At 44.3% G+C, this 14,517-nt stretch overlaps 2 protein-coding genes across 2 annotated transcripts, besides 1 other annotated feature; one reads left to right on the forward strand and one right to left on the reverse strand.

The window, feature by feature from the left end:
- Positions 1–558: 558 nt before the first annotated feature.
- Positions 559–3,298, forward strand: N7458_000001 (uncharacterized protein; the record flags this gene model as incomplete). The annotated part of the gene is made up of 6 exons (XM_056903396.1): positions 559–822; positions 889–977; positions 1,028–2,333; positions 2,526–2,618; positions 2,672–2,842; positions 2,891–3,298. 6 exons carry the CDS (start codon positions 559–561, stop codon positions 3,296–3,298), a joined length of 2,331 nt encoding a protein of 776 aa, XP_056771163.1.
- Positions 3,299–9,701: 6,403 nt separating this feature from the next.
- Positions 9,702–9,935, reverse strand: N7458_000002 (uncharacterized protein; the record flags this gene model as incomplete). The annotated part of the gene is made up of 1 exon (XM_056903397.1): positions 9,702–9,935. The coding sequence occupies one exon, from the start codon at positions 9,933–9,935 to the stop codon at positions 9,702–9,704; it is 234 nt and encodes a 77-aa protein (XP_056771164.1).
- A 4,284-nt stretch (positions 9,936–14,219) lies between these two features.
- Positions 14,220–14,258: a sequence feature (Short protein (N7458_000003, KAJ5464317.1) was converted to a misc_feature.).
- Between the last annotated feature and the right edge of the window lie 259 nt (positions 14,259–14,517).

Below are 14,517 nucleotides of genomic sequence, written 5' to 3' on the forward strand. Positions count from 1 at the left end.
GCCGAACATTCGGAGGTTGGTACGAATGGTTATGATCGAGCGCTTGCTATAACCGGCCGCGTCGGCCATCTGGGATGTAGTCAGCGATCTGCTGCTGGTCATATTACGGATCATAACAATCTGAGATAGTGGGAGCCGAGGCGCCATGATATTTTCGTTGCTCCTTCGAAGTGAGATGGGAAGTGGGTAGAATGGCGAAGCACTAGGCTTGGTTTCGGTCGGCTCGGGCCGACAGTCTAACCGATAACTCATCAGGCAGTCCAGGTTCCTGGATGTTATGGCCAAACACAAAAGTCGGCACCGCGTGAAATATATAAATATAGACTGAGACTAATACCGAGTGTTTCAATATGGATAGGGGCTCGACTTCATCTAAATCTGTCTTGTTCTTCGATATCGCTACCCAAAGCGGTGAATGATTGGTCCTTTTAGCGAGCGCGGCACTGCCCCTCTTGATTCAGGTTTGACAGAATACTTTGGACTCCCGTAATCTCTGCCACTTTGCAGCCCAAGCTATAGAAAGAAGAGTGTCACGGTCTTTCTGAACCCTTTTATCAAATGGATGGACTGTCGTCTGCGGCCAGCGTTATCGAGGTCATTCGGCTCGCAGGGAGTATTGTGAAGATCTGCGGGGGCTATATTAAGGAGGTGAAGGATGCCAGAGATGAAATTCGGGAGCTACAGGAGACAGTTGCAGACCTTGCAGAAGTTCTTCAGGAGCTAAAAGTATTCCTTCAAGGTCCTAACGGCGCGAAGCTCTCCAGCTCTCGGACCCTCGACAGATCTATCACTAAGTGCTTTTCAACTCTCAGAGTCTTAGAAGTGACTATTGGTCCAGGGAAAGGCAAGAGGGCTATGAGAAAATTAGGACTTCGAGCGCTGGTCTAGCCCCTCAAAGGGACAGAGGTGGAAGGATTCATGTCGGATCTTGCGACATACAAATCAAACTTTACCTTATCCTTACAGATTGATCAAACGTGAGTTTTCCGACCATTTAGCAACCAACGCCTGGTTGACACCTACTTAGGAGCGTAGTCACCGGTATAAGTGAGACTACAGATCGGATCGATCGCAATATGGACCTAGAGCAATTGCCGGTTGCGCGCGGGGCCGAGTTCGACTCGTACACGAATCAATATGAAGATTATTGTCTTCCAGGCACCAGAGAAGAAATCCTTCGGCAAGTCTTAGAATGGGCGAGGTCGCCGCGCGGAAAATGCATTTTTTGGTTAAATAGCAGGGCAGGGACCGGTAAATCGACTATCTCGAGAACGGTGACAGAGATTTTACAAAACGCCAATTTACTCGGAGCAAACTTCTTCTTCAAAAGGGGCGAACGGGATCGAGGAAGTGCGACGAAGCTTTTCCCGACGATTATAAGACAATTAGCGAAGAACATTCCCCAACTAACCCCTAGCGTCCAGAAAGCAATCCACGACAACTCTGACATCGCAACAAAAGGGCTGAAGCAACAGTTTGATAAGATACTTCTCCAACCCTTACTGGGTTTAAATCTATCTACTCTCCCAATCCCAATTGTGGTGATAGTGATTGACGCACTGGATGAATGTGATGTGGATAATGACATGCGGCTCGTACTCCAATTGTTACCACGGCTACAGGAGACACAGGCTGTGCGTTTACGAGTTTTCTTGACCAGTAGGCCTGAATGGCCAATTCTTCAAGAATTCTCAAAGATCACGAGGCGTGAATATGAAGACCTGATTCTTCATCAAATTCCCGAGCCAGTGATATTGCATGATATATCTTTATTCTTCAAGCACCGACTTTCCGTTATACGGACGGACCGCTCTCTGCCTATCGGCTGGCCTGGAGATACTAATATTCAAAATCTGGTTTCATTGTCCGTTCCTTTGTTTATTTTCGCTGCTACTATATGCCGCATGTTTGAAGACCCCCATTGGGACCCAGTAGACAGTCTCCAAGAGATCCTTATGCCCCGAAATAATGGATCAAAATTGGATGGAACGTACCTTCCTGTGCTTAATCGACTTCTCAATGGACAGAACGAGAGACAGGAAAAGCAGCTGGTCCAAGAATTTCAGCAAGTGATCGGTGCAATCGTGATACTAGAGAGCCCACTATCAGTTATTTCACTTTCGAGACTTATCGGCCTCCCCGAGAGGATTGTTTATCTCAGACTAAACCCACTACACTCGGTTTTGAGTGTGCCAGATGATGAGACTTTGCCGGTGCGGCTCTATCATCTGTCATTTCGAGGCTTCCTCCTTGATCCGGAAACACGTGGGAAGACTCCACTCTGGGTAGATAAGAAGGATATGCACTGTAAGCTAGCCACTCGATGTCTCCTTGTATGTCAGGATTTGAGAAAGAATATATGTGGACTACCAAGTTATGGGACACAACGTGCGGATATTGATCAGCAGATTATCGATCACTGTCTTCCTGCAGAATTGCAATACTCCTGTCGATATTGGGCATATCATGTGATGCAATGCACAGACTTACATGATGTGATGCATGATACTCTAACTTTTCTCCAGAGGCATTTCTTGCACTGGGTAGAAGCAATGAACTTACTAGGTGTCGGATCAGAAGTGGTCGGGATTATCAACCTTCTGCAGACGGGTGTAGCTGTACATTGCTCGCATAATCCTACGTGGTGATTTGTTTATACTGACAGTTATAGGGTGACAACCATGATTCAATGTCCGAGTTTCTATTTGATGCAGAGCGCTTTATCCTTAAAAATTGCCAGATAGCGGATACTGCGCCGCTCCAACTTTATCACTCAGGACTGATATTTACACCCGAAATGTCTATAATCCGTAGAGAGTTCGAAACAGAAACTCCTGGGAGGGTGCGACTATTGCGGAAGGTTGCGGAAACCTAGAGCTCTGGACTACAGACCCTCGAAGGTCATTCAGATTTTGTTTGGTCGGTGGTCTTCTCGCCCAACGGTCGGCTGCTGGCGTCTGGCTCTAGAGACAAGACAGTCCGAATCTGGGACACCGCAACAGGTGGCCTGCAGCAGACTCTCGAGGGCCATTCAGATCAAATACAGTCGGTAGTATTCTCGCCCGACGGTCGGCTGTTGGCGTCCGGCTCTAGAGACAAGACAGTCCGAATCTGGGACACCACGACAGGTAGCCTACAGCAGACTCTCGAGGGCTATTCAGATCAGGTTCATTCGGTGGGCTTCTCGCCCGACGGCCGGCTACTAGCGTCCGGCTCTGCTGATAAGACAGTTCGGCTCTGGAGCACCGCGACAGGTGGCCTGCAGCAGACCCTTGAGGGCTATTCAGATCAAATATAGTCGGTGGTATTCTCGCCTGACGGTCGGCTGTTGGCGTCCGGCTCTGGAGACAAGACAGTCCGAATCTGGGACACCGCGACAGGTGGCCTGCAGCAGACTTTGAGTGTCGACGGAGTGGCCACTGACCTCGAATTTTCTCAAGATGGTTCATATTTGAGCACAAATCTGGGATCCCTCGATATTCAATCCGGGTCTGGCAATAATACCTCCTTGTCATCTCAAGCGAATCTGGCAATATCCATACATCAAGGGCAGTGGATAACATGGAAAGGGGAGAAAATATTATTTCTCCCTCCCGATGCTCGGCCTTCTTGTTCGGCGATTAAAGACAGTACACTTGTTATGGGACACGCCTCAGGGCAGATTTCCTTCATAAGCTTCTGGGTACAGTCATTCTCGAAATCGCCTTGACCAGTGCACACTGAGACTCTCTTTCTCGGCCCCACCACCAAGGCCTTAGCGCAGATCATTTATTGAGCAGACCACACTTAGTTGAGCACGGTTGTAAAATATATCTTGTATGGTATTGTATTCCATTGTGTAAGATTGCAGCCTACGCCTTGATTCCTGGGCTATAAATCACTGTACTCTAAAAGTCGCAATTTACGGCCGCCCTCAACTAAGAAGTGTGGTCTGCTCAATAAATGATCTGCGCTAAGGCCTTGGCGGTGGGGCCGAAAAAGAGAGTGCGATTTCGAGAATGACTGTATAGCAGGCGTCACATGGTTTTTATTTTCAATCCTTGTTCTACTTTCTAACCTCTTTTCAAAACGAGGGCTCGGAAAAACTAGAGAGTTAATACGTTTTCATGATACTAGCATAGTGTGCTATATCATCCCAAAGATTCTAATAGATAATCAATTGTGGCCAGCAATAGAGTTACCACAGTTCCAGTTCGCTGAGTGAGCAAATACGCCTAGTACTTTTTCAACAGACAGTCTGATTTTGAACTCGTTGTCTCCATGCCACTCATTCACTTTTTATATTTTCTCTCGTGGTTTAAACTTTAGGCTAATATTGCCTCAGTGGCAATATATTGTTCTCAATTTGTTCTCGATTTTCTCTTCCTCGTTCTTTTGGAGGGCGTCCGGTTGAGCAGGGTGGCTTGATAACAAGTGTTGTAAAATTACGATAGCCAACATACATTATTACCCGATAATCTTAGTGTTCATTGTTTTACACTTAGTTCGCCCGACTAGTGCCTTGGCAGTGGGGCCGAGAATTATGAACAGAGTGTAAACGGGTGAAGCTAGATTTGCACTTCTCTGTAATAAAGCTGTTCGGGCCCGTATTTGGGAGCTCCTCCGCCGAAGTGCAAGCTCTCAACGAATACTACGGAAATTCTGCAGAAAGGAGGCACACCTATCTCTAACCGTACACTATATTCAATTCGGAAGGAATACGGTATTCAGCTTCGTGTTAACGACCCAGCGCAGCGGTAGCTACGAAAGGATGAGCTCGCTACGACAATTTTACCGACTGAATTCGGTGTTGGAGATATTGATAGGTACGGCAGGAAGGCCCTACACACTCATCTTCGGTCAATAGGCCTCTTTTACCCTCGGTGAGTATATATACGACTTAAGTAAATTCATACTAACCCTCTTAGTGCTCTAGAGACTTAGTCTACAATCCATACCGAGATCTACGGCCTGATGCGATCGAGCGTCGTGCGAAAGATGCCTAACGGTACCGCGGGGCCTATATATTCCCTGGTCCGAATTATGTTTACCAAGCATACGTCACGCCGGTCGTTGACTACGCGTCAACCGTGTGATACAGTTCGACCCGTTGAGAGACAAGACTCATCTACGACACCTGAAAACAGTGCAGAGAACCTTGCTGGTCCGCATCCTATCGGCGTTCCGAACAGTGGCCACAACGGCCCCGGAAGTAGAAGCGCATGCTCTTCCCACCCGTCTATGTCTTCACCACCGAGCCCAGCGCACCATCGCGAATCTTCACACACTAGGAGTAACAGTAAAACGATATAACGGTAATAAGTGACAGTGAAAGAGTGGACAATGGCTTCGTGAGTGCTGAAGGAGGAATAAGCAGGAGTCAAACTAGTCACATATCCAGATCTTCCACCCCGAAGAGGTACTTTAAAAGGAACCTTCTCCACGATTTAAGCAGGAATTACAGTATCTTACAATGACTCATTCGGCGAAACCCTTCAATGCCCTAAAACGAACGTAGTGAGAGAAAGGGGTTTAGTAGACTCGGATGTACGTGCACGTTCCGGGAAACCTTTGGCTTCTTAACTACGTAAACCGAATGCAGATTAGTGCATTCTGAGCTAGGATCCAAGAGAAAACTCGTGTGTACACGAAGGGGAATCTGTTTTTGACTCCGACTGTAGTGCTCTAGTTTCTAACTTCTTTATCTAGAGATAAGTTCTGCCTGATATATGGTCGTCGTATTGAGAAACTCCTTTTAGTCATGCTAGCCTTCCTATCTATAACATTAATAGAGGTAAAGAATAGACCCACAAAAAAGATGGTCTTGCCGTTGTCCTAGTGTGGCTGGGAATGTTTCCAAAACGGACTCAAATTGTTTTGAATCTCGGTATATATTACCTTATCAGTAAAATGCATCTCTTGCACCAAAGTTAGATCTTTAACATGGAGGAAGCGCACTTACGTCAACCTAATTTCCCATGATCCTTCCCACCCTTAAGACGGGGCTCTAAAGTGCAGATCCAAGATTGGAGTTCTTTTTTTGAAACTCGTTTGAAAGCATGAGGACTAAGAGTCAAGAGGAGAGGCGTTCTGTCCCCTTAAGTAATATGATGCTAGCATAAGGCAGTCGTGGTTCGCCAGGTGGCTGTTCGAAATAGCTTTTCTTCGGGGTCGCTGTTTTAAACCGCTAGAAGTTAGTCATAAGACCAGTACCTCTCTACGGGCAACCAATTGTGACTGAATGCCAAGATAGGCTTCCTGTTGGCAGTTTTGAGTCCAGTTCAAGCAACTAGTAAATTGTAGGGATTTAGCTGCATACAATCGACGAATCGTGGCTCGAAAGGTAGTTCCAGAGTCGCGATTCTAAACCGCCAACCAGTGTCCGGCCAATAAGCGCACAGTACCCAGCCCGAACCACCAATTCAATTGGTCGTTCCGAACTGTGATAAAGTACTTTACATTTCATGTAGCTATCTACTCTGTATGTTGGTTTCAACTCCATCCAGCCATCCAAGAGGCTCTAATCTTTTCACTACCATTCGGTCTTGTAACATTTGAATATTATTTCCACCCTTCGAGTAGGAGTCCACCCACCTAACCACTCCTATCTTCAGGAGCAGCCTAGGCCTCCAGTACAGCCCTACACAATGGTGATATACCATAACGCCAACAAGTTACACGGATCCTTTGTAATCATAGTGTCTTCGGGAACCAATCAAAGTTTGCAAAGTATCTGATCCTGGGGGCTTTGTGATTGGGTTCCAGGAGCTCAGACGTGTCGGGAGCGCATAGCAGCGTTCTTGGGGGCAGTTCTTGTATTCCTAGAGACGAACCAGCCAGTCTCCAGGATCTCTGATTTCATGTCCCACTTTATTTGTTGCTAAGCAAAGTAGAAGGCTTAAGGGGTCACGGTCTCAAACCGCCAAAGGGCCATGTAAGTGTCCCGCTGGTTATCATGTGGCCGAGGGCCTAATCCAAAGTTCAAGAATACATCCAAGTTCACGGTTCAGAACAACCACTTTCATAACCTTAGTCTCGGCATTTCCAGAAGACTTGACACCCGAAGCCTTCATAAATCCTTACCTACTATTATTTCCTCCCTCTAGGTGCATTCGATCGACGAATCGTGGGCCGCTGTTCTGAGTCGCGATTCTGAACCGCCAACCAAGGGTATCGAACCAATGAACGTACAGTATTCACCTCGAACCGCCAGTCAATCGCTCGATCTGTACCGTGATAAAGTATCCTTCTCGTGTATTCCTCGTAGCTATATACATTAGTTAAATTCCAAGGAGGCATTCCGCTCCGTGAAGGAATATCAGGTTCTTCACAGCGACCTTCGTCTGCATTTCTTTGGCATAAAAACTTCTCATCCTTGAATAGCCGATTTGATGGGAGCTCTTCATTCTTGAATGGACACACGCAGTAAGGTGGCATATGTATTTCTCAAATCCAGGTTTAATCCAGGCTGAGCTCGTAGCGCAAGCACTATCTCATATTAATGAGGCAATACTGAATTTTGACAGTGGAATTCTCGATTTAAATATTACACCATAATAATAACACGGTATGGTAGGACCAATTGACTCATGTTCTATTGCAGATAACTTAAAAAGGGGCTAATCTAGCTAAATCAAACGCATAAATAGCGCAAGTCCGATCCTGAACTCCAACTTTCCAATCATTCCATGGAACTCGGATAAGCATCTGAAAATAACGCCGCAATCTTCAACCTTTACATCCTTGTTAATCTACGATCGCTATCATTGAATTGTGAATCCCGATCATTTTTCGAACATCGTCCAAAGTGGGACGCGCCGGCAACTAATCATGGACCAGGAAATATCTGACAGCAGGTTCTAATTTGCTGCAAAGACTGATAATGTCAGGCCGAGTTGCTGAAACATGGAACATCAAAGCCTCCATTTATATCTCGGTGAATTGGCCATTTTCTCTATATGATATTAGCCAGGGAAATTTCGAACTTGATGGAAGCGCGTACATTATCCTTCCACAGTCTTGATCAACAAGCAACGTTATACTTAGACCTTGTGATACTAGCCATTTCTTAGCAACCCGCTTATATCGAAAGATAGAATCGCGAACACGTGACTTTCTAGGAGCAGGAAGGCGTCGGCCGCTAGTATTGCTAATAGCTGCCTCGATGTAGTTAAGAACATATGTAGTGAACTTTCTCTGTCCGATATTAAGACGCCTATCCTGTTCTTCTTTGCAGATGGTTTCATAGAGCATATTAACTTGGACTTTTGCAAGTCGAATCCTTATATAGTTTTCTACGTTTAGGTTGCCTATCGTCTTGATATGTCTACAGATTCCGGCGATCCTTTGCCTTGCAGATAAACCCGGTAAGACAGCAAAGTCCACAAAATCCCACAATCGTTCAGCTTGCCAGTGATTAACTTAAGTTTCCAAGCGGGCTAAGTCTTGAGGGAAAAGACGGTCTCCTAGTTCCATAGATTGTCGAAGATTATTTATACTTAAATCCGGAAACAATAGTATCATGTTTTGAGTATGGTCTATGGGCATGACTTCAGGGGCCTGGACATGTTCCAAGGCTTCAAGGGAAAGAGGATAACTATAGAATTGATTTTCCTCGGTGGGATCATCAACCATATGTGGACTTGAATATTTCTCAGCAGCTAGAAAGACTCCGAGGGAAAGCATCTCAATGACCATAGATGTTCCTGAAGCTGTCCGTAGGCAAACATGAGCTTCTTGTTTTTAGATAACGACGGCCCATATTGATTATCGATCCTTTTGAATAATGCAACTGTTTTGTCAATAATTGCTACATTAATAAGGCTGTCAAGGATCTGGGAACCCAACAACTAGTTTGCTTTATTGTTCACACAGGCAATTCCATATTATCCCTGAGATTAAGGCCTGAAGTCCTCAGCATGCTAGTAAAGTTTCCATACTTTGTTTCAACAACACCAACTGCTCTGAATCCGAACTTGGAGTATAGTCGAATACCAGCAGGCGAGGACAAAACAAAGGCTTCTAGTGCATTTGCATCAACATAATCACAGAAAATCTCCATAAGCATAGACCCAACACCTTAACGTTGATGATTTGGATCCACGGCCATGAAAGTGATTCCTAACGGAGACAGGTCAGCAAGGCCCAGTGAGCGTTGACGCCAGAAAAGCTGAAGCAACTCGAAGGCTCGTGGGGTTGCAGTTTCAAACCGCCAAATAGGCCGTGCTCTCAGGGGAACCATAAGTTCCCTACTATCCCTTGGTCGAGGCCCACTCGCAAAAATACTTCAAGTTTGCGGTTCAGAACAACCACATTTTACAAGGATGGAGTCGTCGGCGATGTTAAAGAAAAACAACCCAACGAGACGCAGCCTATAAATCCGATCATGATTTGGTGTGATTGAACATTATCTTTCATACAGCTAAATTCGAAATTGCCTTCCATGCTTTACACAGAAAAATTGTTTCTAGAACCCCAAATCGAAATATGCTATGCTGAATACGGTTAGTGGAAATGCAGGGGTATTTCGCCGAACTTACAAAGTCAAGGTTCTTACAAAACATTATTACACAACCTGTAAGTTACACGTTCGGAAAACAAAAGGTTGGCAATGCACGGTTGCTGATTGGAACTGAATAGTAGTGAACCTCAAATCAAACACTACCAAATATGGTAAAGCCTCCTTAATGCGAGACGGGAAAAAACAGGTATATGGATCATGTCTAGATTGCCAGATCCTCCGTTTCCCAGGCTAGCAGAGTATCAGAATTAGAGACAGTGTGGGGATGAGCAGGACCTAAAATTCGTTGCTGCTTGGTCACGTAGGTTCTTAGCAAATCGATCGCTTCAGAACGACGGCCGGTAGATTTCAAGGTGAAAGCTAGGTTGGCCATACTCGCCAGCGTGTCGGGATGCTCCGCGCCGAGCTTCGTCTTGCGAGTCTCCATGACCTGCATAAAGAGCTGCTCGGCCTCCTCCTATCGACCCTGGCTCCTATACGTCGACGCTAGGTTATTCATGCTTAGCAGCGTGTCGGGATGGTCCGTACTAAGCTTCGTCTTGCGAGTCTCCATAACCTACACCTAGAGCTACTCGGCCTCCTCCCACCGACCCTCTAGTCGATATACTACTGCTAACATTACAGTGCTATTAAGCGCCTCCTCGCTCTCGGCACCGAACAGCTTTAATCTATACTTTCTTAACCTAGATACCATTTCCCTCTATTCTATAATATACCCGCTGGCTTACGTATACCACGCGCCTCTATAAAATAGCGTAGCCTATCGCTATACAGAGACTAGGGATTCTAGCCGTTATCATACTACTACTTTCACGTATAGAAAGAGCGATCGGCATCTTTCCCAATTCTCATATTCACTAGTCGGAAATTTAGAGTATAGATTTTCGATGAGTAGCCTTTTCCACTATTCGAGCTAACTATAGGTTTTGAGCTATATACGGACGGTCAGCTACACTAGTCGGTATATTATAAAAGACATACTATCTTCTCCGACCGCTATCAATAAAAAGTCGCATAGAATTATGATATTTCTTTCAAAATCACCGTCAGCGTCATCGTTCGACTTATTATCCGTGTCCTGTTCGCTTGAGCTATCCTCTAGCTTCTCCAGAAGAATATACTTACCGCTTTTCTAATCCTACCGAACTCGGACATCCTCGGTGATTCCCTACTAGTTAAAAAAGCTCATCAGCGAGAGTAGGTCAGTCGCAGATAGCTATTTTCCGCGAATATAATCAAATAATATTTACTATATATGCAGAATAGAGTTCTTTACCTCCTAGTCTCGGTAAAGCAGACCGGCCTCGTTATTTAGTACCCGTACTACGTCTCGGTCGCCTTTCTAGATTTTTTCGAGGTATTACGATACTAAACAACGCGGTGATCGGTATATAATATAGCCGGCAGCCTAGACGATCGCGAGTAGCATAAATTCAAGCTCCCGAGTCAGCTACACTATACTATCGTGCTCTATCAGTATATTTAACTTCTTCTACTATAGATCTAGCCCTTCGGCTTGATTCATTAGCTACACCTGAATAATATTATTATAACTAGCAACGTTCAGCGCCACCCCTCTATTACGGCTAGTGATAATGATAGACCCGTTAAAGCTCTCGAAAATATAGGGTGCGACTGCTGGCACCACCTAAAAATTCTGGCGGCACCACCATTGGCCTGATTGATGCCTGATTTCTGCCAAGCCCGTTACACCTTTCAATTACTAATTCAACCACCCTCTCCCTTCTTACACACACGCATTCTTTCCTTCTTCTCTTCTATCTTCTACTACTAGGCCTATCACATGACCTCCTACTAGCCCTACTACAATCACATGACCTAACACACACTAATCTATTTCAAAATCTATCTACTAGGCTTAGCTAATTCGCCACTTAGTAATCTGCCTTGCCCTTCTCTTCAATTCCTTCTCCGCTATCACTAATTTCTTAGCCTTCCGACCGCGGCTAGCCCTACGCCCTTGCCGAAGTTTTGTCTCCTAGTTTGATGGTATTCGCCTTGTCGATGTGTCGGTTCTCTTTGAAGGCGGTGGTACTACAATTCCTATAGTTTTATCCATAGAAACGTAGGTACCTCGGCTTCGCTTTGCCCTAAATTTCCGACTAGTCGTATGCTTTCCTCCCTATCTTTGCTAACGCTTTATAGTCTTAAGCAGCTTCGGCCGTCTAACCCCCCTTTACCTGAGCCGGCTTATTGATCCGAACCCTTCCTATCCTTCTAATTTGCTACTAATTCGTCCGAACTACCCGATTTAGCAGGATTAGCTAGTATTGTTAGTCAAAATAGGACGGAAGTAGAGATTAGCTATAATCTATTAGATCTTTAATTATATGATTATATAGGAGACTAAGAGATTTCTAGTAGTATTAGGTATAAGAGGGTAGTAGCTTCTCTGCTCGGCTAAAATTCTGCTATATATTATAGATCTTTCGAATCGCGCTTCTTAAGACCCGACCGAGGAGATTGCGCAAAATTAGTACTTGAAGCGAGATAGGGTACCGGTGTATTTCGTCTTGGATTAAGTTAAAAGCCTACGAATTTGTATAGGAAACGACTCGAGAAACGATTCGTATAGTCGTAAGAATATCGCCGGTTAAAGTACGAATTTCTTGCTTGAGCTTTACGTAGGCTCCTTCTACACGAGAAGAAGTAAGCTTATTATAATAGAGAATTCCGTTAAGATAGCACCGTATAAATTACTTTGCCCTGTCGCTAAACTACTGCTTTTTAATATATTCGATTGCTAATTAGTAGATTAGGTAGCTTAGGGCTTCTAGAAAAGAGGCCTTTCTTGCTTCTATCCTATCCTCGGTAGGCTCGAGGATAATCTATATAAACCTAGCCTTTATAGATCGCTATTCCTCGATAGTCTTCTTTAAAATATCTAAATTAGGAAGGTCTTGCAAGAGTAATTACTTCGAAATTATTAGCCGTACTCGCGTTTTAATATTCTTTATAATATACTAGAGACAGAGGATAGAAGTTAAATCTTTAAAGATCTCTCTACATACGTTAAGAAGAGAGTCTATATCGTCGGAGAAGATAATACGTAGAGCTTGAATCTTTGCTTGTGTAAGCTGTGTTTGAAGAGCTTGAAATATCTAAAGATACGACGATTCTTGCTTATTATTAACAAAGTAATAAGCTACGTAGAAGGTTTTCCTTGTTAAGGTTTGTCCGATAATATTGATTATTAGTATATTATACCTAGTTAACTAATTAGTAATCTCTTGTTTTCCTCTTATCTTTCTCTTATTTTTCTCTTATCTATCTCTTATTTATCTTATCTTACCGATTAGTCTTGTATATAGTATCTATCTATAGAATATTTAGATAAATACGAAGAAATTGAAGGCCTATCCTTAAGATAAAAGGATTCTAATTAGCCGCTGCGTATCGTCTAATTTATATCGTATAATCTAACTAGGTAGGCTCTCTATCACTGCTTTAATAGATGTACGCCCGGTAAGGAAAAGGATCTGGTTCGGGCGCGGAGGTTGTAGAGGTCTTTTAAGTTTAGTAGACTCTTCTTAGGCTCTAAAAGTGTTGAAATTGCTATAGGTTTTAGGCCTTTTTCGAAGTAATCAAGGAGTCGCTCTTCCTTTTCTTTCCTCTCTTTTTACCGTAGTGGAACTAGGAGATTTAGTAGAATTAGGCTATAATTGTGTTTACTATGTTTAACTACTATCTTATAACGGTTAGGAATAGCCTTTCTCGTACCCTTACGTAGCCAGATTTGAATCTTATATAGGCAATTAGTCCTAATCTTGATAATCTCGCGAGATTTAGCCTTAGATAAGACCGAAGGGGTTTCCTTGGCAGGCTTTGGCTAAAGGGAACAGTGTAGGTCAACCCTCTTATTATCAGATCTCTTTACTACTAAGGCAAAACCCTGTTTAGTGGTAGATTCCTGGAGGGCCTTCTTTGCAAGGTCACGGGTCTTATAGAATTGTGGTGGATCTGGTGGTAGGGTAGGTGGTAAGATAGACTGTGAAGAATCTATGGTTGGTAGGTATAGGGGGTAGGGAGATAGTAGTAGGCCTAGTAGATAGATTTAGATTAGTGTGTGTGGGTTATGTGGTTCTAGTAGGGCTAGTAGGAGGTCATGTGATAGGCCTAGTAGTAGAAGATAGAAGAGAAGAAGGAAAGAATGCGTGTGTGTAAGAAGGGAGAGGGTGGTTGAATTAGTAATTGAAAGGTGTAACGGGCTTGGCAGAAATCAGGCATCAATCAGGCCAATGGTGGTGCTGCTAGAATTTTTAGGTGGTGCTAGCAGTCGTACCCAAAATATACCTTAGTAGTAGTTGCGTCGATATATTGCTATATATATTTATCTAGCTCTCGGTACCGATTGCTAAGGGTTTACGAAGAAGCTCGTTATCAAGGACAAGAATCCACTTTCCGATTTTTCCGTCCTATAACCAATAGCCGACGACTTAAAATATATTAGCGTTACGGTCCTAGCTCCCTAGAATCTTAGCTCGATCGGCGAGGTCTCGGAGACTGTTCTCGCAGCGGGCCGCATTACTAGCATATACCTAGAAGATCCACGTATTAGCGGATTGCTATCGAACCTAGTAGCAATATTCAATAGCAAGATACGTTTTCCTACTATCTAGTTAGCATCCGAGGGGCTGCCCTAAGACTAGTTACTCTAACCCGACGCCTCCGAGACTAACAAGAGCGAGTCTGGACCCCGCTATCGAGGCTTTCTCATGAATTTTTTCCAGGATTTCATTCCGGCCAACAAAGTCTAGGTCGCGCGGGAACGGGACGGTCGATAGAGGTTCCGGGCGTGGTTCCGATCGCTCTAACCATAAAAGCCACGATGTGAGCAAGCGATGCTGCGCAGGTAGAGAGGGAGGAAGAAGATTGAATAAGATAGATCGATCTTTCTTCCTTAGATTGAATAGGAAGGGTAAAATCAATTCGGCTTAGAATCATAAAGGTAAGATAAGAGAAAAGTGAGGTAGGACTGAAGCTTGGTTGATTGTATT

The sequence above is a fragment of the Penicillium daleae genome (assembly GCF_028827525.1).
Source record: "Penicillium daleae strain IBT 16125 chromosome Unknown utg000001l_segment0_segment0, whole genome shotgun sequence".
NCBI lineage: Eukaryota > Fungi > Ascomycota > Eurotiomycetes > Eurotiales > Aspergillaceae > Penicillium > Penicillium daleae.